The following is a 20,440-nucleotide window of genomic DNA, read 5'->3' as shown; positions in this document are numbered from 1 at the left end:
ACTAGTACACATGTTTGTGGGGCACCTGGCTGGCTCTATCAGTGGAGCGTGTGACTTTTGATCTCGGGGATCATGAGTTCGAGCCCCCACATTGGGTGTAGCGATCACTTTTAAAAAAAAATCCTTGGGGCAGCCCTGGTGGCGCAGCAGTTTAGCACCGCCTGCAGCCCAGGATGTGATCTTGGAGACCGGGAATCAAGTCCCACATCGGGCTCCCTTCATGGAGCCTGCTTCTCCCTCTGCCTGTGGCTCTGCCTCTCTCTCTCTCTCTCTCTCTCTCTCTCTCCCTGTGTTTCTCATGAATAAATAAGTAAATAAATCTTTTAAAAAAAATCCTATATGTATTTTTTTGAACAAATCAAATGATACAGGGATAGACCAAGAAGTCATCCACAATCTCCCTTCTAGGCCTCCTCCTCTCAGGCAGTGAAGAACATAGGCAGCGTGTGTGTCTATAACCTTGACTTTGCCATGGAGAGCGGACAAATCTCATACCTTTCGTTTTGTGATTTTTTTTTTTTTAAGATTTTATTTATTTATTCATGAGAGACCCAGAGAGAGAGCAAGGCAGAGACACAGGCAGAGAGAGAAGCAGGCTCCATGCAGGAAGCCCAATGTAGGACTGGATCTCAGGATTCCAGGATCATGCCCTGAGCCAAAGGCAGAAGCTTAACTGCTGAGCCACCCAGGCATCCCTCGTTTTGTGATTTTTCAAAGCAATACATATAACATGTGCTTACTGAAGAAAACTGAGAAAGTAACAAGAAGAAAGAAGCAAAAGATAAACCTTACCTCAAGACAAGTCACCATTACCATTTGGGGGTTTATTTCCTTCCAGCAGTTGCTGTGTGCATCTTTCCATTAGCTTCTGTGTATAGTTTTTCTACCCTTAACCTGTTTTATATCTTGAGCATTTTCGTGTTTTATTTTTTAAACTTAGAGGTCACTTAAAAGTTTCAGCATATCAGGATGCCTGGGTGGCTCAGTAGTTAACTGTCTACCTTTGGCTCAGGTTGTGATCCCAGGGTCCTGGGATCAAGTCCCACATCGGGCTCCCCGCAGGGAGCCTGCTCCTCCCTTTTGCCTATGTCTCTGCCTCTCTCTGTGTGTCTCATGAACAAATAAATGAAATCTTTAAAAAAAAAAAAAAAAGTTTCAGTGTATCTTTTTTTTTTTTTTTTTAAGATTTTATTTATTTATTCATGATAGACATAGAGAGAGAGAGAGAGGCAGAGAGAGAAGCAGGCTCCATGCCGGGATCCCGACACGAGACTCGATCCCGGGATTCCAGGACTGCTCCTTGGGCCAAAGGCAGGCGCCAAACCGCTGAGCCACCCAGGGATCCCCAGTATCTTATTTCTTAATGTCCTAATGTTGGCCATTAAAATTTTTCTAATTTTAAAAAGTAGAAACAAAACTTTTCACAGAAGTCCTTGTACCACTTTATTTCCTAGATTAGCTTCCTAGATGCATTTCTAAGGCTGATACATACAGCTATACGCTTTCCGCAGCATTTGTGTAAGGGTACCCTCTTTCCATTTTATTGCCAGCGTGAAATAGAGCCCAGGCTTCCTCCACGTCCACATAAGGAGTCATTTGGGGAACAAATAGAACAAAAGGTCACGTGTTTTTTTTAATTTATTTGAGAGAGAGAGGAAACACAAACACTGAGAAAAGTAGAGGCTGAGAGAGAAGCAGTCCCCCCCCCCCCCCCCCCCCCCCACTGAGCAGGGAGCCTGACGTGGGGCTCAATCCCATGACCCTGGGATCATGACCTGAGCTAAGGCAGACGCTTAACCAACTGAGCCACCCACACGCCCCCAGAAGGTCACATCTTGTCATTTCCAGTCCACCTGAACTCCTTGCTTGAATTACTCTGTTACCCGCTACTATTAGAAGACTGGAGGTCTGCTTATGGTTTATGTATTTCTAAGAACATAACAAGTGGCTAAGTTGGTTGAGCATCCCACCCTTGATCTCAGTTTGGGTCTTGATCTCAGGGTCATGGGTTCGAGCCCCACATTGGACTCCATGCTGGAATTAGAGCCAACTTAAAAAAAGAAAGGAAATTGTTTTGTTACTTATGTTAAAAGCTCTCATGTCTCAATACTGTTTTGGTTTCTTGGCAGATGACTCCGGGATAATCTATTGCCTCTCCAGACGAGAATGTGATACAATGGCTGACACTTTACAGAAAGATGGTCTTGCTGCTCTTGCTTATCATGCTGGCCTCAGTGATTCTGCAAGGGATGAAGTACAGCACAAGTGGATTAATCAGGATGGCTGCCAGGTAACATTTTTTAAAATAAACAAAGGAAATAATCTTTTATAGTATATGAACAAACTTGCACATGCAGTATAAAAATTCTTTCTACTGAAAAGACAGCAAACATCAAAATAAGACTGAAATTTAAAAACAGATTTTTTTGAGACTTCTGAAGTTGCTTTTTCTTTCCTAAATCAAAAAAATTTTTTTCTTATTCAGTTGTAATTTACATACCATAAAATTCGCCCTTTCAAAGTTTATGAGTCAGTAGGTTTTAGTGTATTCACAGGGTTGTGCAAGCATCACCATTATCTAATTCCAGAATATTTCATCATTGCAAAAAGAAACTCCATACCCGTTAGCAGCCACTCCCCACTTCACAAACTCCCATCTCTGACAAAAACTAATGGAACCACTGCTAATCTGTCTCTATAGTTTTTCCTATTCTGGACATTTCATATAAATGAAATTATACAGTATGTGTTCTTTTGTGACTAATTTCTCTTATTTAGCATAATGTTTTCAAGGCATTATGTATCTTGTTGTAGCATGTATCAGTACTTTCTTTTTGTGCACCAGATCACATTCTGTTGTATGAATATATCCTAGTTTGTTATCCATTCATCAGTTAATGGACATTTTGTTGTACCCACTTTCTGGCTATTGTGAATAATGCTTCTGCGAACATCCGTGTACATGTTTTTGTATGAATATGTTTTCAGTTCTCTTGGATAGATACCTAGAGTGGGGAATTGTTTAGTCATATGGTAACTGTATTTAATGTTTTGAGGAACTACCAAACTGTTTTCTAAAGCAGCTACAGAATTTTAAACTTTACATTTCCACCAGTGATATATGAGGTTCTAGTGTCCATGCTTCCTTATTATTATTATTACTTTATTTTTTTAACCATATCCATCCTAGGGAATGTGAAGCAGCATCTCATTGTGATTTTAATTTGCATTTCCCTGATAATTAATTGTGTTGAGATTCTGAGATGACAGATTTTTCACCCAAGTGGATCAAGAGACATGGAACTAAGAACCCTCTAGACATCCCGTATGGCAACAGGTGCCAGTGTTGCAGCCTTGGATAGATCTCTCTAAATACAAGGATGAATTTGAGGAAAATGACTGATAACTTTTTTTCTTAGCCTATGAAGTTTTCAGTTCACAAAAAAAGAAATTACCCCGAAGATTCAAAGGAAAAATACCTCTCAAAATTATTTCATAATGGAAACAGAAAAAAGTCTTAGAGGGTATTAGCTTGGGGTCCTTGGAAAGATGCCAGAAGACTCAATATATGAACTAGAAGCACTTTGCCATAAGAAGACCACAGGCAGAGATGAAGGCACAAATAAAAATTCAGTTTATCTAGGGGCAGCCCCGGTGGCGCAGCGGTTTGGCGCCGCCTGCAGCCCAGGGCCTGATCCTGGAGACCCTGGATCGAGTCCCACGTCGGGCTCCCTGCATGGAGCCTGCTTCTCCCTCTGCCTGTGTCTCTGCCTCTCTCTCTGTGTGTCTCTATGAATAAATAAAATCTTAAAAAAAAAAAATTCAGTCTAGATAAGAAAATTCACAAAAAGGCAAAACAAATCCAATTATGTATCAAGACATAAATGATTCACCTTGGTGCAGACATTTGGATCAGCGAGGTAGTGAATATCTTGAAAATGTCAGCTTAAGAATAATCAGTGTATCCAAGGAAGAAATCAAGATGGCTGAAGTAGATACAGTAGTCAGATGTGTTCTGAATGAATACATAACAAATATTTAACAAATTTAAAAGCATTATCTCAGAGTCGCTGGGGGAAAACTTACATGTAGACAGAGTTCACCACTTTGTTTGATTTGCAGAGAGCTGAAAGAAATTACATTCACGAAGATAGAGAAATAGGATACTCTACAAAAAAACAGGCCTGAAACTGTTTCACTGAAGAACAAAAGCAGAACACACCATCTTCAGAATCAAAGGAGGGAAGCCTGGAGCTGTAGGATTTCACAGCCAGCTCTCATCACAGATGTTGGACACAACAGAAAAGCACTCTCAGATATGTAAAGTCCAAAATGTATCACCAGCTTATCTCCACTGAAGTAATCACAGATGCCAGTCTTCCCTAATTTGTATATTTAACTAAGCAGAATTCCAGTGGGTTTTTTTTCTTTGATAAACTTTTTCTAAAGTTTATCTGGAAGAATATTCAAGTTAAAATAACTGAAAGACTTGGGCAAGAAAATGAAAACACGTGAACACTGGCTTTGCAGTACATTACAGACAGATCAGTGACACAGAAGTCCAGAATTAGACTGGAAAACAGAGCACACCGGGTGGGTGGTGCAGTCAATTGAGTGTCCCAGCTCTTGGTTTCAGCTCAAGTTGTGATCTCAGGGTTGTGATATCAAGCCCCATAAGCAGGGTTCCCTGCTTAAGGCAGAGTCTGCTTGAGACTCTACCCCCTCCTTTCCCCTCCCCTCCCCCAAAATGAATAAATCTTTTTAAAAAAAGGCATTATAAAAACAATATGTGGTAAGGATGACATTGAAAAATAATGAGGAAAGGAGGACAATCCAACCACTGGTACCCCTTACCTGCTGGGGGGGGAATCATTTTGAATCCTCCTATCAAAATTAATTATAGGTAAATAAAGGTATTGATATTTTTATTTTTTTGAAGATTTTATTTATTTATTCATGAGAGACAGAGAGAAGCAGAGTCAGGGAGAAGCAGGCCCCCTCCAGGGAGCCTGATGCCAGACTTGATCCCAGGTCCCCAGGATCACGACCTGAGCCAAAGGCAGACACTCAACCACTGAGCCATCCAGATGCCCCAGTATTGGTATTTTTAAATGTATGAACTCTGACTAGAAGAGAACCCAACCTTAAAAAGAGCTCAAAAGGAAATAATTGCTAGAAACAATTAAAAACCTAAATAAACACTTATTAATTGGTAAAATTAAAGGCAATAGCAAATAGCAAAACTAGGAAAATAATGTCTCCAGCAAATAAAACATACCAAAGAGCATGTAAAACTTTGATAAGAAAAACATGAGTCTCAAATAATAAATTTCCCCAGGCTATCAAGAGACATCAAAAAGAAGGAGCCACAAAAAGCTAAGTAGAATTGTTTCTCAAAGTGCAACTTTGCTAGTTATTAAAGGAAGTCAAACTTAAAACAGTGAGAGACCATTTTCACTTCTTGTATTAGGAAACTTCTATTAATTGTTAATAGTGCTATAAGAGGCAGTTTCCTGCAATGCTTCTGAGAGCCTTTCTGGAAAAGAACATAGCAGACTATTACAGGAGCTTCTGATTTGAAACGCACGAATGGAATTCGTATCAGTGTTTGTTTATGGTTTTCTGGGGGTTTTTTTAATTGAAGTATAGCTGATATATACAATATTATATTACTTTCAGGTATACAACACAGTGACTTGGCAATTATATACATTGTCGCATGCACACCACAATAATTGTACTAGGCACTTACAACAAAGTTATTAGAATATCATCGACTGTATAATAATATTTTTAATCGTAAGTAGCCTAAGTGTCCTGAGAGAGTGACTCAGGACTCTATTATTGTGCATTCCTGACATTGAAAATGATTTATGAAGAATTTCATAATGATATGCAAATGTTCAGATGTAAATGATGGAGAAACATAGGAACAAATAGAATCTAAAACCATAAAAAAGGGACTAAAAAAAAGGGGGGGGGACTCCTGGGTGGCTCAGGGGTTGAGCGTCTGCCTTTGGCTCAGAGAGTGATCCTGGAGTCCTGGGATCCAGTCCCACATCAGGCATGCTGTGAGGAGCCTGCTTCTCTGTCTATGTCTCTGCTTCTCTTTCTCTCTCATGAATATATAAATAAATTCTTGAAAAAAAATATGTATAGTATAAATACCCATGCACACATATATACATATTTGTATGCATACATATAAAACACTTTGATCAAAAATATAGTTTAAAAAAAAGAAAAAAAACAAAAAAAATATATATAGTTTAAAAAAATTGGTGAGTTTTTGTTTCCATTTTCAGACTAGCTAATTATACCATCACTGGACAACCCTGATCTTGTTAGATTTGTAAGATAGAATAAAACTTCCTTGTTTTTCTTCACAAAGAAATTATTATAGTCTAGTCTATAGTTTTAAAAGCAACACAGAAATAAGGAAATAACAGCTGGACCAAGCAAGTTTTTCCCAGTGATGAGGAGTAAAGGCTTTCAGGGGGACTTGGCATCTATGTCGACTCGCTGGGAGCCTACACGCTCTCTCACTGCCCTAGGCCCACCTGACCTGGGGAAATGCACCCCTGCTTCTTGGACTGCTACGGGCCTGTGGGTTGCCACACCTCCCTGCCCGGCCTCTCCACCTGCTCCCCACCACTAGAGGCTCCAGTAGACTTTCTCTTTTCCAAGGACATTTCCTTTGATCAAAGTGCCATAAATTTAGAGGGCTGACTGGCCTATAGCTCAGGCCGCAGCCAGACCCAACGTTGCCAAGCACATTTATTTGCTGCCTCACACTTCACAGCCTGCAGTTGCTGTTTCTACTGTTCAGGCACCAAGGCCTCAGTCTGGCTGCTAGGTAGCTCAGTTGCTTTTGAAATCCTGTTCTTGCAGCCGCTGTTTATTTTCTTAAGAGCTAAAAAAATAAAATAAAGCCTTGCAGCTTTATTTGTATAATATAATTTTACCTGGAGATGTAACTTTTTGGTCTGACTTAATAAGTCCTAAATTTGCAACTGAAATAGATATTCTTAAAAATGATCTTTTTACTAAAAGCCAATTTATGAAGCTCCTGAAATTTAACTGTCACCTGGCTTGTCCTACTAAGTCATTTGCATAGGCACAATCTCCAGTCTTTTTTTTTTTTTCTAGTATAAGCAACTTAGACTTTCACCCACATGAGTTCCAATAAAAATGTCACAAGTTTTTACTTTGAAATCAGCTGTTGCTTGTGTGTGTTCCATCAGCTGCCCCACCTAGGAACATAGACGGTAAGCAGCAGAGCAGGGGAGAATGCCATTGCTCCCAGAGCATCAGAGAAGCTGGCAGCGGTGGCCGCTGGAAGTTCAAGCCCTGGGAACAGCCTGAGTAACGTGGGCTCCTGAGCAACGTGTTCATGATCATAGACCTGGTGATCATGGCCATGTGGATAGTGCTCCTCACACCTCCATATCAAAAATGTAAGAGAATAAGCAATGGCAACACAGCAAGAGGTGACTGCTCTTGATTCTGGGCCTCTTCCATAATGACTCCAAATCATACAAAAAAGTGCCTGCCATAGCAGGTTTCTCTTTACCTCCTTGGGTCTTAATAAAATTGCCAGTTATCTTGTATATGAAGATCTCATATAAGTCGTGCTAAATAATGGGACCAAGTTACGATATTAGATTGTTGTATAGAGTATACTTTAAAGTAAAATAAAGGGACGCCTGGGTAGCTCAGCGGTTGAGCATCTGCCTTTGGCTCTAGGTGTGTTCCCGGAGTTCCAGGATCGAGTCCCACATCAGGGTCCTTGCATGGAGGCCGCTTCTCCCTCTGCCTACATCTCTGCTTCTCTGTGTGTCTCTTAGGAATAAATAAATAAAATCTTTTTTAAAAATAAATAAATAAAGTAAAATAGAGGATGGAGCTTTTAGAGGTGCCTGTAAATGTTCCTGTAAATCTATTATGAGTCTAAAAGGTTTTTGCTTTTTCATCAGGTCATCTGTGCAACAATAGCATTCGGAATGGGGATTGACAAACCTGATGTGCGATTCGTGATTCATGCATCTCTCCCTAAGTCTGTGGAGGGCTACTACCAAGAATCTGGCAGAGCTGGAAGAGATGGGGAAATTTCTCACTGCCTGCTGTTCTATACCTATCATGATGTGACACGACTCAAGAGACTCATCCTGAGTAAGCCAAACTCCTGTCCTCTTCAGTCTCGTGATAGAACCTTGTCCTGCCATCGGGGTACTTTCGGTCCAGTTTTCTTTAAATAGTTATAAACGTATTACATGCTTGTCATGTAACACTCAAATGATACAGCAGCAGACAATGTCCAAACCATGCCTTGTATGTGATCCTGCCCTAAGAAATAACTCCAGCTATTGGCTTCCTTTGTATCCTTCCAGATCCAGTCTCTGTGTGCATCCTTGCATGTAACATAGATTTCAGACACGCAGAAAGGTCAAATGGGAGAAATAACGAACCTTCACATATCACCAGGTTAAGAAATAAACCCCCCCGTGTCTCTCTCTCCCATCTCAGCCTTCTACTCCCCCATCAGAGAGAAGCAGTATCTGATATTTAGTGTCTACCCCTGCCAAATGCATACATTTTAAAATTTGTAAATTCGGGGCAGCCCCTGTGGCGCAGCGGTTTAGCGCCGCCTGCAGCCCAGGATGAGATCCTGGAGGCCTGGGAATGAGTCCTGCGTTGGGCTCCCTGCATGGAGCCTACTTCTCCCTCTGCTTGTGTCTCTGCCTCTCTATCTGATTAATTAATTAATTAATTAATTAATTAATTGAAATAAAATTTGTAAATGGGGTTATGTATGCCTTTTTTTGTAGATTGATAGCAAGCTGATTGTTTTCAGTCTACATGAGGATGTAATTATGACTCCGGTGGATAACGTATTGTTCAACTACGTAGAATTCCATGGCTTTTTAACCAGTCCTGTTGGAATTGATACCTAGATTATTTATTGCTTTTCACAGTTATCAGCAGTACAGTATTGAGCATCTTTTACGGGTATCTTTGGGCATATGTGCAAAGAATCTGTATAGAACAAATTTCCAGACTTAGACTTGCTAGGTTAAAGTAATACATATTTTAGAATCTTTTATTAGGCCCTTTGCCCATTTTTCTACTAAATTGTGGTAGTTAAATACATTTCCCAAATAAAGTTGCTATTTTGAGACCACTTTTGAATGGATCCTTCCAGAGATACTACACATGGACATGACATTTACCAGGCACCGTGCCAAGTATCATGTCCCCTTTTGTGCCCATAATCCCTAGCTTTTGAGGTAGTTTATCCCATGGTAAAAGGGAGTTTCATGAAACCTTTGTGACTTGCCCCCAAGAGCACTGATGAGCAGCAGCAGCAATAGGAATGGGGGTTGGGGGGAGAGTACGTTGTATCAGCAATACAGATAGATGGCATTGCTTAGCACCTGCTCTGTGCGCTATCTTAACTGCTTGATTATATCCCTTTACCCAGTCTTCACAACAGGCCTAATGGGTAATGCTGTTACTCTCCTCATTTCACATGGCAGGACGAGAGATGTAGAGCTAGTAAGTGGCAGAGCTCTGATGGGGCCCAGGTCTATCTGAACCCCAAAGTCCATGTCCCTTGCACTATATACCAAGATGATTCTCAGTGAAAAAATGGACTTTTAATCTTAGCATGTCCTTTTGTGATTTTAAACAGAACCTGTATTGGGGATCCCTGGGTGGCTCAGTGGTTTAGCACCTGCCTTCGGCTGAGGGCATGATCCTAGAGTCCCTGAATTGAGTCCCACATCAGGCTTCCTGCAGGGAGCCTGCTTCTCCCTCTACCTGTGTCTGCCTCTCTCTCTCTCTCTCATGAATAAATAAATAAAATCTTTAAAAAAAAAAAAAAAAGAAAGAACCTAGATTAATTTAGGTCCAAACAATTCAATAAGTATTTTAAGTTTTTAACACTTAGCAATATTTTGAAAAAAAATAATACTCATAAATCAGAAAAAAATTTTTAATTTTTTTATTTTCATTCTTAACTAACCTCAATTGCTTACAAACAGAAAGTGTGTGCATGTGATTCTCAAACCTTGACATGAGATTAGACACTGCCACCCGTATTTCCTGTTTCACGTGGATTTTTCTGGAGGTACTTGTATTTATCACGACAACTGCCAAAACTTGAGTTTCACAGAGATGGCATCGGAAGGAATGTAGCACCCTGAGCTACCTCGGACTAGTGGTTTGTGTGGTGTTCAACAGATGTCAGATATTGCTGTGCTTAGATTTAAAATACCCTGCCAACATCCCTGTGAGTTCACTGCAGCACCCCGGGGCTCCTTGGCACACACCTCGGGAACCGCTGGCTTAACTCTTTTGACCCTAGATGCCCAGGGACGTGCATGGCTCACTGCCATGGTTCCATGCTCTGCTGACTTTGAACATCCAGCTAAGTATGTGCTTATCTGATAAATACAGTAAATTTGATTCACATCTTCATCAGTGGGAATCATAAAGATCTGAAGAAATTTTTCAGATATTCCTGATGACAATCTTCATTTATTCCTATAAAACTAAAAATTTGAGGGATAAACATAAATACCCTGTTGGTCATAGTATAGAATATAGAATGATACCATACTGATATCTATGCTATTAATAATTTTGTTTCATTTAATATTTAAAGTTACATGAATCTATTCTGTATATTTCTGTGATATTTGCTTCTATTTTTTCTACTTAATACTAATAAGTATTTTTACTTTGGTCTTCACCTCTTTTAGTGGAAAAAGATGGAAACCGTCATACAAGAGAGACTCACTTCAATAATTTGTATAGTATGGTGCATTACTGTGAAAATATAACAGAATGCAGGAGAATACAGCTTTTGGCTTACTTTGGTGAAACTGGATTTAATCCTGATTTTTGTAAGAAATACCCTGATGTTTCTTGTGATAATTGCTGTAAAACAAAGGTAAAAAAAGAAAGTTTTAAATTCCTTGTAATTCGGGAAATTGCCAGGACTTTTTTTCTTTCTTAATTTGGCAAAGTGAGGTACAAGTTAGGTTACTATAAGTGTGCCCTCAGGGATTGAGCTGGGGAAAGATGGCTTCCTCCCCATAGTAATTTGGAATAGAAACATTTTTTTTTTTTTTTTATTTATTTATGATAGTCATACAGAGAGAAAGAGAGAGAGGCAGAGACACAGGCAGAGGGAGAAGCAGGCTCCATGCGCCGGGAGCCTGATGTGGGATTCGATCCCGGGTCTCCAGGATCGCGCCCTGGGCCAAAGGCAGGCGCCAAACCGCTGCGCCACCCAGGGATCCCCTGGAATAGAAACATTTAATAGTAATTCTGTGGAATAGCTTTCAGATTAGAAGCCTATAAAAAAAATATACCGGACCTATCTAAAATATTGAGGTTTTGGGGATCCCTGGATGGCTCAGCAGTTTAGTGCCTGCCTTCGGCCCAGGGCATGGTCCTTGAGTCATGGGATCGAGTCCCACGTTGGGCTTCCTGCATGGAGCCTGCTTCTCTCTCTGCCTGTGTCTCTGCCCCTCTCTCTGTGTGTCTCTCATGAATAAATAAATAAAATTTAAAAATAAAATAAAATATTAAGGTTTTATATGTGCAATAAGGCTTATAGGGTATTTTAGAAATATCATTTATCGGATCCCTGAGTGGCGCAGCGGTTTAGTGCCTGCCTTTGGCCCAGGGCGCGATCCTGGAGACCCGGGATCGAATCCCACATCGGGCTCCCGGAGCATGGAGCCTGCTTCTCCCTCTGCCTGTGTCTCTGCCTCTCTCTCTCTCTCTCTCTCTCTCTCTCTGTGACTATCATAAATAAATAAAAATTAAAAAAAAAAAGAAATATCATTTATCTGGAAAGATCCAACATGGACAGATAGAATATTTAGATTCGATCCCAATATATATTTGAAGTTGTAATTCTGAAGAGAGTTATAGTAACTAGTATATTGTGTGTTTGAATCAGGTTAATTATGTTATACTATAAATTGGTTATTTAAAAACTATAAAGAATTAATGGCAATAGATTCTAGATGAGTTTGCTATCATCTGTCCTAAAAATAACCATGAGAAGTTGTTAAATTCAATCATTAGGTACTTAATTTTACCTCTCATGGTAATTCTGTGTTTTAATGTCTCCGTACAGAGAGACATTGCAGTTTACAGAGTGTTTTCACATTTGATACATTATTTGAAATGTCTATGCAAGATGCTGGAGATTCACAAATGAGTGTGCTATGGGCCAGTTCATAGACTGGAGGGGGACAGACATACATGTATTCACATGATTGTAATGCCATGTGATAAGCACAGTCACAAAGATACGCAGCAGTAGCCAGAACAGAGGGTGGTGTACTCTCTCTCAGGGTAGGATCTCCAGATTCCTCAAGCCCTACCCTGCGACATTGCTGATCAGTTCTTGTTTAACAAATGTTTATTGAGTGCCTGCTGTGTGAGGGTACCATTCTAGGAGATTGGGATGCGTAACTGAACAAAATAAAAAGATCCCTACCCCTGTGGGGCTTACATCCTCACAGAGGGAGTCTGAGTACAGTGTAAGGGCATGCGAGCACAGCAACGTAAGGAGCCCAGAATAACGGATGGGATGAAGGTTCAGGATCAGGTAAATTGGCCCAGGGAAGTCTTAGCACAGAGATGCAGCCTACCTGAGAGGATACTTGTAGTTAGCTAAGCAGCTCCCTGGATATGGGCATTCTTAGCCTCAGGGTATTAGAGGCGAGGGTGGGTATGCCTGTGTATTTGAAGGATGGCAGGGAAGCCCGTTTAGCTGGGCACAGCTAAGAGTCAGTTGAAGGAAAGGAAATGGCAGGCCAGAGAAGCCACTGGAGGGGTGGTGTGATGTGACTCTCAGCCAGAATGTTTGGGGATGGCCATTTGGCAGGGCAAATCAGTTCAGTTTGGGGTGTTTTGAGTTAGATGTGTCTGTTAGATTCAGGAATTCTGAAAAGAGGCTTGTGGTACCTACAAATTTGGGAGTGGTTAGTACACAGATGGTATTCAGAGCCATAAGAGCAGATGAAATCTTCAGAGGTCTAAGATTAGACCAAAGATAAGAAAACCAAAGCATTGAGTCCTAGGACATTAAGAGTTTAAGGAGAAGAGGAGGGGCTAGGAAAGGAGACCAAGAAAGAGAATTAGCAAGGTAAGAGGAAAACATACAGACAGAAAGCGTTTTAGGGAGGAGGGAGTACTCACACCTCAAATGCTGCTCCTAAGCCAAGAAGGAAAGGGACCGAGAATATGCCACTGGCGTTAGCACCACAGGAATCATGGTAGCTTAGATTTGTTTGGCCAGTTTCAGTAGCGTGGGGCCAAACTGGAGGTAGTGAAAATAGAAAACTCTCTTAAGTTCTGCTTCAAGGATGATCAGAAAAATGAGATAGCAGCTGGCAAGGGGAGTGGAATCAGGAAAAGACAGAAGTAATATATGTCTCTGATAAGAATGTACCTGTAGGGGCATCCTGGGTGGGTCAGCGGTTTAGCGCCACCTTAAGCCCAGGGTATGATCCTGGAGTCCCAGGATCAAGTCCCATGTCAGGCTCCCTGCATGGAGCCTGCTTCTCCCTCTGCCTGTGTCTCTACCTCTTTCTGTGTGTCTTTCATGAATAAATAAATAAAATCTAAAATAAATAAATAGATAAATAAATAAATAAAATCTAAAAAAAAAGAAGACTTAAAAAAAAAAAAAGAATGTACCTGTATAGGGTGAAAACTTTATTGTGTCAGAAGAGGGGAGAACCACAGATGCAATGTCCTTGAAGAGCTTGAAGAGGGTGGGTAGTGGAGGGATCTAGTGCACAAGTCCAGAGTTGGCTCTGGGTAGGAACCGAGATAGTCCATCCGTAATAGCAGGAGGAAGAAGACTATGGAGCCTTTGCCAGTGATAGATGATGTGAGGGAAGTTTGTGAAAGCTCTCTTGTGGTTGCTTTCATTTTCTGTGAAGTAGCAGATGAAGTGGTCAGCTAATGGTCAGGAAAAGAGAATTGAAGAGAAAGGAGCAAGAGAAGTAGTTATCTTGGACAGTGGTCAGCAAACCAGGCTTTGTGGGTCCTGGAATCATGGTCTCTGTCACAAGTACTCAACTCTGCTCTTTTAGCCCAAAAGCAAATATAAACAGTAAATACATCAATTTTCCATGGCTTTGTTCCAATAAAATTTGATGTACGGAAACAGGAGTACAGCTCATGGGCCACAGTATGCTCATCCCTGAATGGGGGGGTACTAGACCAAGGGTGTGTGATGATGACCTGGCCGAGTGAGGGATTCACTTGAGGTTTCTGGCCATTTGTTGAAAGTGCAGACTTTCAACATGGCTGCACATGTTCTCCAGCCAAGGTCAGCCACCAAGGCTCGGGCATGGAATGATGAAGAGTTGGAACTAATGTGTATCATCCGTTGAACAATGAATGTGATGAAGTGACCTAAAGGCAAGGGAACTTAAGGTACATGAAAGGTAGTATTGTAATGACGGGCTGTGGAATTTAAGCTGAGTTAGGAGATCAGATGAGGATGGGAATTAGTGGGTTGTTGGAGTCAGAATATACAAGATGGCATAAGGTGGCAGTCAAAGAATGAAGGGGTTGCCGCTTTTAGTGAGGCCAAGGTGGTAGGTGTGACCAGGGGAGTGAGTTGCTGCAAACATGGAAGACAGGGTCACTGGGGCAGAGGAGATCAAGATGCCAGAGGCCAAGGTGGAGCATCTGTCTGCTGAGTCACCAAGAATTAAGGCAGGAACTGCGTTAGAGTGACAGAGCACTGTTTCATGATGGTTCTAGATAGAACCTCAGAATCACTACCAACTGTTAGAATAAGACAAGAAACCTGTTTGTCTTGTTGTGAGACCGTGGCAGAGGAACAAGGGGTAGAAGGTGAGGCGGCTGCATAGGCAGAGGCCAGGAGCTTGATGCCGCTTTTGAGAACAGTGAGTGGTTAGAATTACTAGTTTGGAGATCTAGGATAGATGAAAGCAGATAAATCATACAGTAATACTTTAAAAAGTAGGCTGAGTTTGGAGACCAGAGAGAAGAAAGGGAGCTGCCAGGCCATCATTAAAATGGTTGACTACAGCACCAAAGGCCCAAAAGCAATCAGAACTCATAGATTTGCATGGTTGGGCAGTGGGGTTTTTTTTGGGGGGGGCACTGTTTTTGATCGCAGAAGTCACCATCCAAGTAACAGAATGGAAGAGGAATGGAAGAATGTCTGTAAGGAGAGGAATGTCTCTAACACAGTAGTAAAGTAGATATGGTAGAGTGCTAATTGTTCTAGGCACAAGGTTAATGTAAGAACTTAGAAAAGAAAGAACATTGGAAATTAGGGTTTGGGGGCACCTGGGTGGCTCAGTCAGTTAAGCATCTGTCTTTGGCTCAGGTCATGATCCCAGGGTCCTGGGATAGAGCCCTGAGTCAGGCTACCTGGTCAGCGGGGTCTGTTTCTCCCTCTCCCTCTGCTCCTCCCCCTGCTCGTGTGTGTGCACACAAGTGCACTCTCTCTCTCTCAAAAGAATACATTTTTTCTTTTAATGATTTTATTTATTTATTCATGAGAGACACAGAGAGAGAGGCAGAGACACCAGCAGAGGGAGAAGCAGGCCCCATGCAGGGAGCCCAATGCGGGACTCAATCCTGGGATCCTAGGATCACACCCTGGGCTGAAGGCGGCACCAAACCACTGAGCCACCTGGGCTGCCCATCAAATGAATACATTTTTTTTAATCTTTTAAAAAAAGAAATTTGGGTTTGGGTCTTGGTTTTGGTGTGGAAATTGGTTATAAGACTATACCGCAGGTAATATTAAACCCTAGCAACTTAGGTATTGGCTTCATTACAGCAGAAGGTAATCTCCTTTTTTTTCTTTTTTCTTTTTTGGTAATCTCTTTTTATTCATAGGATTATAAGACAAGAGATGTGACTGATGATGTAAAAAATATTGTAAGATTTGTTCAAGAACATAGTTCATCACAAGGAACAAGAATTAAAAACCAATTAGGTCCTTCTGGGAGATTTACTATGAATATGCTAGTTGACATTTTCTTGGGTAAGTTGTCCGTTTTATTGTTTGAGTTACAGTAATTAAGATTGAGCATCTAAAGAATTCATCACAAGTACACAGAAAAAAATCTCTCGTCTATTTTCTTGTAGAAATTAAGGATTTCGGGGACACCTGGGTGACTCAGTTAAGTATCTGCCTTAGGCTCAGGTCATGATTTCAGGGTCCGGAGATCAAGCTCTGCATGAGGCACCCTGCTCAGTGAGGAATCTGCTTCCCCCTCTCCCCCTCCCCTTGCTTATGTGCACACTGTCTCTTTCTGTCTCTCTCAAGTAAATAAAAATTTTAAACTATTTAAAAATGAAATTAAGGATTTCAGAATAAAACTTTTATGAGTTACAAACAAAAATAAGCTTTTATTAATTTTACCAATTATTTATATAGAATTTATATGTCACTAAGGTGAGCTCTTCATATTCAGAAAAGGAAATAATAGGGTAAATGAGTGATAGGAATTAAGAGGTGCAAACTTCCAGTTATAAAATGAATACATCGGGACACTTGGGTGGCTCAGCAGTTGAGCATCTGCCTTCAGCTCATGTTGTGATCCTGGGGACCCCGGATTGAGTCCTGCATCAGGCTCCCCATAGGGAGCCTGCTTCTCCCTCTGCCTATGTCTCTGCCTCTCTCTGTCTCTCATGAATAAATAAATAAAAATCTTAAAAATAAAGTAAAATAAAATGAATACATCATGGGAATGAGAAGTGCAGGATAGAAAATGTCAACAGTAATATTGTAATAACGTATGGTGACAACTGGTGACCACCTCTCATGGTAAGCAAGACACAATGTATAGAATTGTTGGATTGCTATGCTGTACACATGAAACTGATATATTATTGTATATCAATTATATGTCAAAAAGATAGTAGTAGTAATAAAAATTAGTACAAAGAAAATATTAAAGCATCAAAATTCCATCTGAATGAATGGAATATAACTTAATTGGAGAATTATCTGTTGAATGACTTCCAGTTCCAGATGGCAGCCTGGGCAAAAGTATGTCTTTTTGTTTGTTTGAGGCCCTATTAAAGTAATAGTAAGGAAGTAAAATGGGGATTCAATTCATTAGGGCATTAGAGCACCAGAAAGAGACCATCATCAGATTCAAGGTTTTTCAAATCTTTTAGGAAATGGATAGAAGCATGGTGCCAAGTGTACTGAAATACAAAAGGCCACCATGCAAAATGAATGTAGGGAGAGAGTCATAGAAGAGGAAGGACTGTCAGCCACGCAGAAGTCCATTATCAGTGGGCCTCAGACTAGTCTACAGGCCCAGGGGGTGGGAGCAAAAGTAGGGGAGCCAGAAATAGGAGGGAGCAATTAAAGACTGCCCACGAGAGAACTGTATCAAATACCAGCCTGGAATTGATTCTAGAACAAAACTGCCTAAGGAATAGAAAGGCAGAGACGCCTGGGTGGCTCAGCAGTTTGGCACCTCCTTCGGCCTGGGTTGTGATCCTGGAGACCAGGCATCGGGTCCCATGTCGGGCTCCCTGCATGGAGCCTGCTTCTCTCTCTGCCTGTGTCTCTGCCTCTCTCTCTCTGTCTCTCATTAATAAATAAATAAAATCTTAAAAATAAACATAAAGCTTCTTAAAACAAAAAAAAAGGAATAGAAAGGCAGCTGAGTTAGGGGCCCAAGCCCCTAAGTGGCATTTGGGAACCACCCAGCCCACCCACTCACCCTAAAACAAACCTGGGTACTCCTATTCATGGGGGGAATTTGAGGGGAAATAGATACAAAATAACAGAGGAAGGGCATCTAGATAACTTAGTTAAGCATCCTACTCTTGGTTTTGGCTCAGGTCATGATTTCAGGGTCATGAGATGGAGCCCTGCATCAGGTTCCACATTCAGCGAGGAGTCTGCTTGAGATTCTCTCCCTCACCATCTGCCCCTTCCCTTGCACATTCATGCACTCTCTTTCTCTCTCAAATAAAAAATAGTGGGGTTTTTTTCGGATTAAGAAAAATTAAATAACAGGAAATCCACCTCAAAAGTTTAACCTGATGCCTGCAGGTTAAATACAACTGGACAATCAAGAAAAACCAAGTAAGTATTTAACCCTGGGATATAGAGAATTTAGAAAATAATTAGTACCTTTAGGGAGAAGGGAGGAGAAACTCCTAATTTTGAATCTTCACAAAGACTTAAGTAATAATGTTATGGAAAAGATACAAAGAATGAGGGAGAACTGTTAAAAATCTTACTTATTGGGGCACCTGGGTGGCTCAGTCAGTGAAGCATCTGTCTTCAGCTCAGGTCATGATCTCAGGGTCCTGGGATTGAGCCCCACGTTGGGCTCCCTGCTCAGTCAGGGTGTCTGCTTCTCCTTCTGCCCCTCCTCCCTGCTCATGCTCTCTCTCAAATAAATCTTCTTTATTATTATTTTATTTATATATTTTTAAATAATTTCTATCCCCAGCATGGGGCTCAAACTTAGAACCCTGAGATCAAGAGACTCAGCCTCCTTCGACTGAGCTGACCAGGCTCCCCAAGAGCTGTTAAAATTTTTTAATGATTGACAAAGTAAGTTTAGTGGAAATGTTGAAAGATAAAGTCAATAAATTTTCTAGGCCCTGAGCAAAAAGATACATGAAAAGTATGAGAGAAATAAAATAGATCAGTTCTTTGGAGATGTGAAATCTGACGTAATTTTTGAAATAGAAAGTAGAGGGCAGCCCTGGTGGCACAGCGGTTTAGCGCCGCCTGCATTCCAGGGTGTGATCCTGAAGTCCTGGGATTGAGTCCCGCGTCAGACTCCCTACATGGAGCCTGTTTCTCCCTCTGCCTGTGTCTCTGGCCCTCTCTCTCTCTCTCTCTCTCTCTCTCTCTGTCTCTCATGAATAAATAAAATCTTAAAAAAAAAACAAAACAGAAAGTAGAGGGAGTTATCAAATCAGTGATAATAGAAAATTTCTGAGTGAAAGAAAAAGGCCTTCAGAATACAACCTTCCACTGAAGGCCAAAGGAGATACTTTATAAGATGAGATTTGAGAATGCCAAGAATAAAATGATGTTGGGGAAGAAAAACTTCCTCCATCCTGTTATATTTAGTGGTTGGGGCCTGTAAATTCATCTGACAAAAGACAGATTTCATCAAAATGTGACTCGGGGGCACCTGAATGGCTCAGTGGTTAAATGTCTGCCTTTGGCTCAGGGCGTAATCCCGGAGTCCTGGCATCAAGTCCCACATCAGGCTTACAGGGAGCCTGCTTCTCCCTCTGCCTATGTCTCTGCGTCTATCTCTGTGTCTCTCATGAATAAATAAATAAAATCTTTAAAAAGGTGGGAAGACTCAAAGGGCCAATTAGAGTTGGGGCTTATATACCATCTTACTAGCAGAAGGGGAAAAGAGTGCTTAGGGGAAAACAAATGGTTTTTTGGAAAGATAAATGGGCTTTCTAGAAGAAGAGATGAGAGGGAGATAAGATAGTTTGTGACAGTGTTTAGGAGTGGTATGGAGCCTTCTCATCTTCAGTGATAAGAATCAGTCTAATTTGGTTGCTCCCAGGGAAAGAACTTAGGACAATTGAGTTTTGGGGGGTCTCTGCTTTTTTGCAGATAAGAGGTCTCAGGAACTCAAATGCCTTCTGCTTAAAATAATGTTTATGCCACAGTGGCATGTTCTGGACCCCTTCAGAGATAATTATGAAAACTTTGGAAAGACAGAAACCAAAGCCAAACTGGCAGTTAATGTCAGCAACCCTAGAAGCTCGAAGGCAAAATGAGTGCACACATTCTAATACCATAAACGGGAGCTGACCCATGGGTCCAGGGAGAAGAAAGCCCAGATCCACAAGCTATGCAGCAGGTCCAATAAGCAGTCTGTGCAAATTATAACAGAAAATCAAGACAAATAGGTCCTAAGCAATGTGAGAAGGAATAAGAAATGAAATTTTTTGATGACAGTTTTAAGAATGCAAATGTTAATTTTCAACAAGAAGAAAGACACTGAGAAATTCCATGTGAAAGATTATACAAAAAGAGCCAAGGTCAAATGTGTAAAACCAAGGAAATTGTTACATGATTTTGAGGAATTGATAAAATATACCAAAAAAATCCAGTTGTCTGGGTGCAATAAACATTCTCCTGAGGGTTGCACAGGAGTCAGGACCTTCTAAGTAGGGAAGGAAACTTGTCATAAACACTGCTGACGGGCTGTGACAGAGTCAATGTATAAACGGTAAATTGTTTAGAGAACAGGACAAGATGTGTTAATCTTGATGATGTAAAAATAAAAGTACACTTAACAAAAGGGGAGTACTTGGGGAGCTCATTCCTCCTAGGTAGAAGGTAGAGTAGCCACAAGTTCTGTCTAAAATTACAAAATAATCAAGAAATGAGCTGATATTAGAT

General features: G+C 41.0%; 1 protein-coding gene across 3 annotated transcripts in view; it reads left to right on the top strand.

Moving 5' to 3' along the window:
• The window catches only part of BLM (BLM RecQ like helicase), a 94,758-nt gene that overhangs the window by 60,168 nt on the left and 14,150 nt on the right, over positions 1 to 20,440 (top strand). For all 3 annotated transcript variants that reach the window (XM_041751025.1, XM_041751027.1, XM_041751026.1), the window contains 4 exons: positions 2,130 to 2,290; positions 7,977 to 8,172; positions 10,764 to 10,954; positions 15,919 to 16,066. In XM_041751025.1, coding sequence (XP_041606959.1) covers positions 2,130 to 2,290; positions 7,977 to 8,172; positions 10,764 to 10,954; positions 15,919 to 16,066 — 696 coding nt within the window. The remainder of the gene's footprint in view (positions 1 to 2,129; positions 2,291 to 7,976; positions 8,173 to 10,763; positions 10,955 to 15,918; positions 16,067 to 20,440) is intronic.

The sequence above is a fragment of the Vulpes lagopus genome, chromosome 4 (assembly GCF_018345385.1).
Source record: "Vulpes lagopus strain Blue_001 chromosome 4, ASM1834538v1, whole genome shotgun sequence".
Classification (NCBI taxonomy): domain Eukaryota; kingdom Metazoa; phylum Chordata; class Mammalia; order Carnivora; family Canidae; genus Vulpes; species Vulpes lagopus.
The sequence above is the reverse complement of the archived record's forward strand: the minus strand, read 5'-3'. Positions and strand labels throughout refer to the sequence as shown.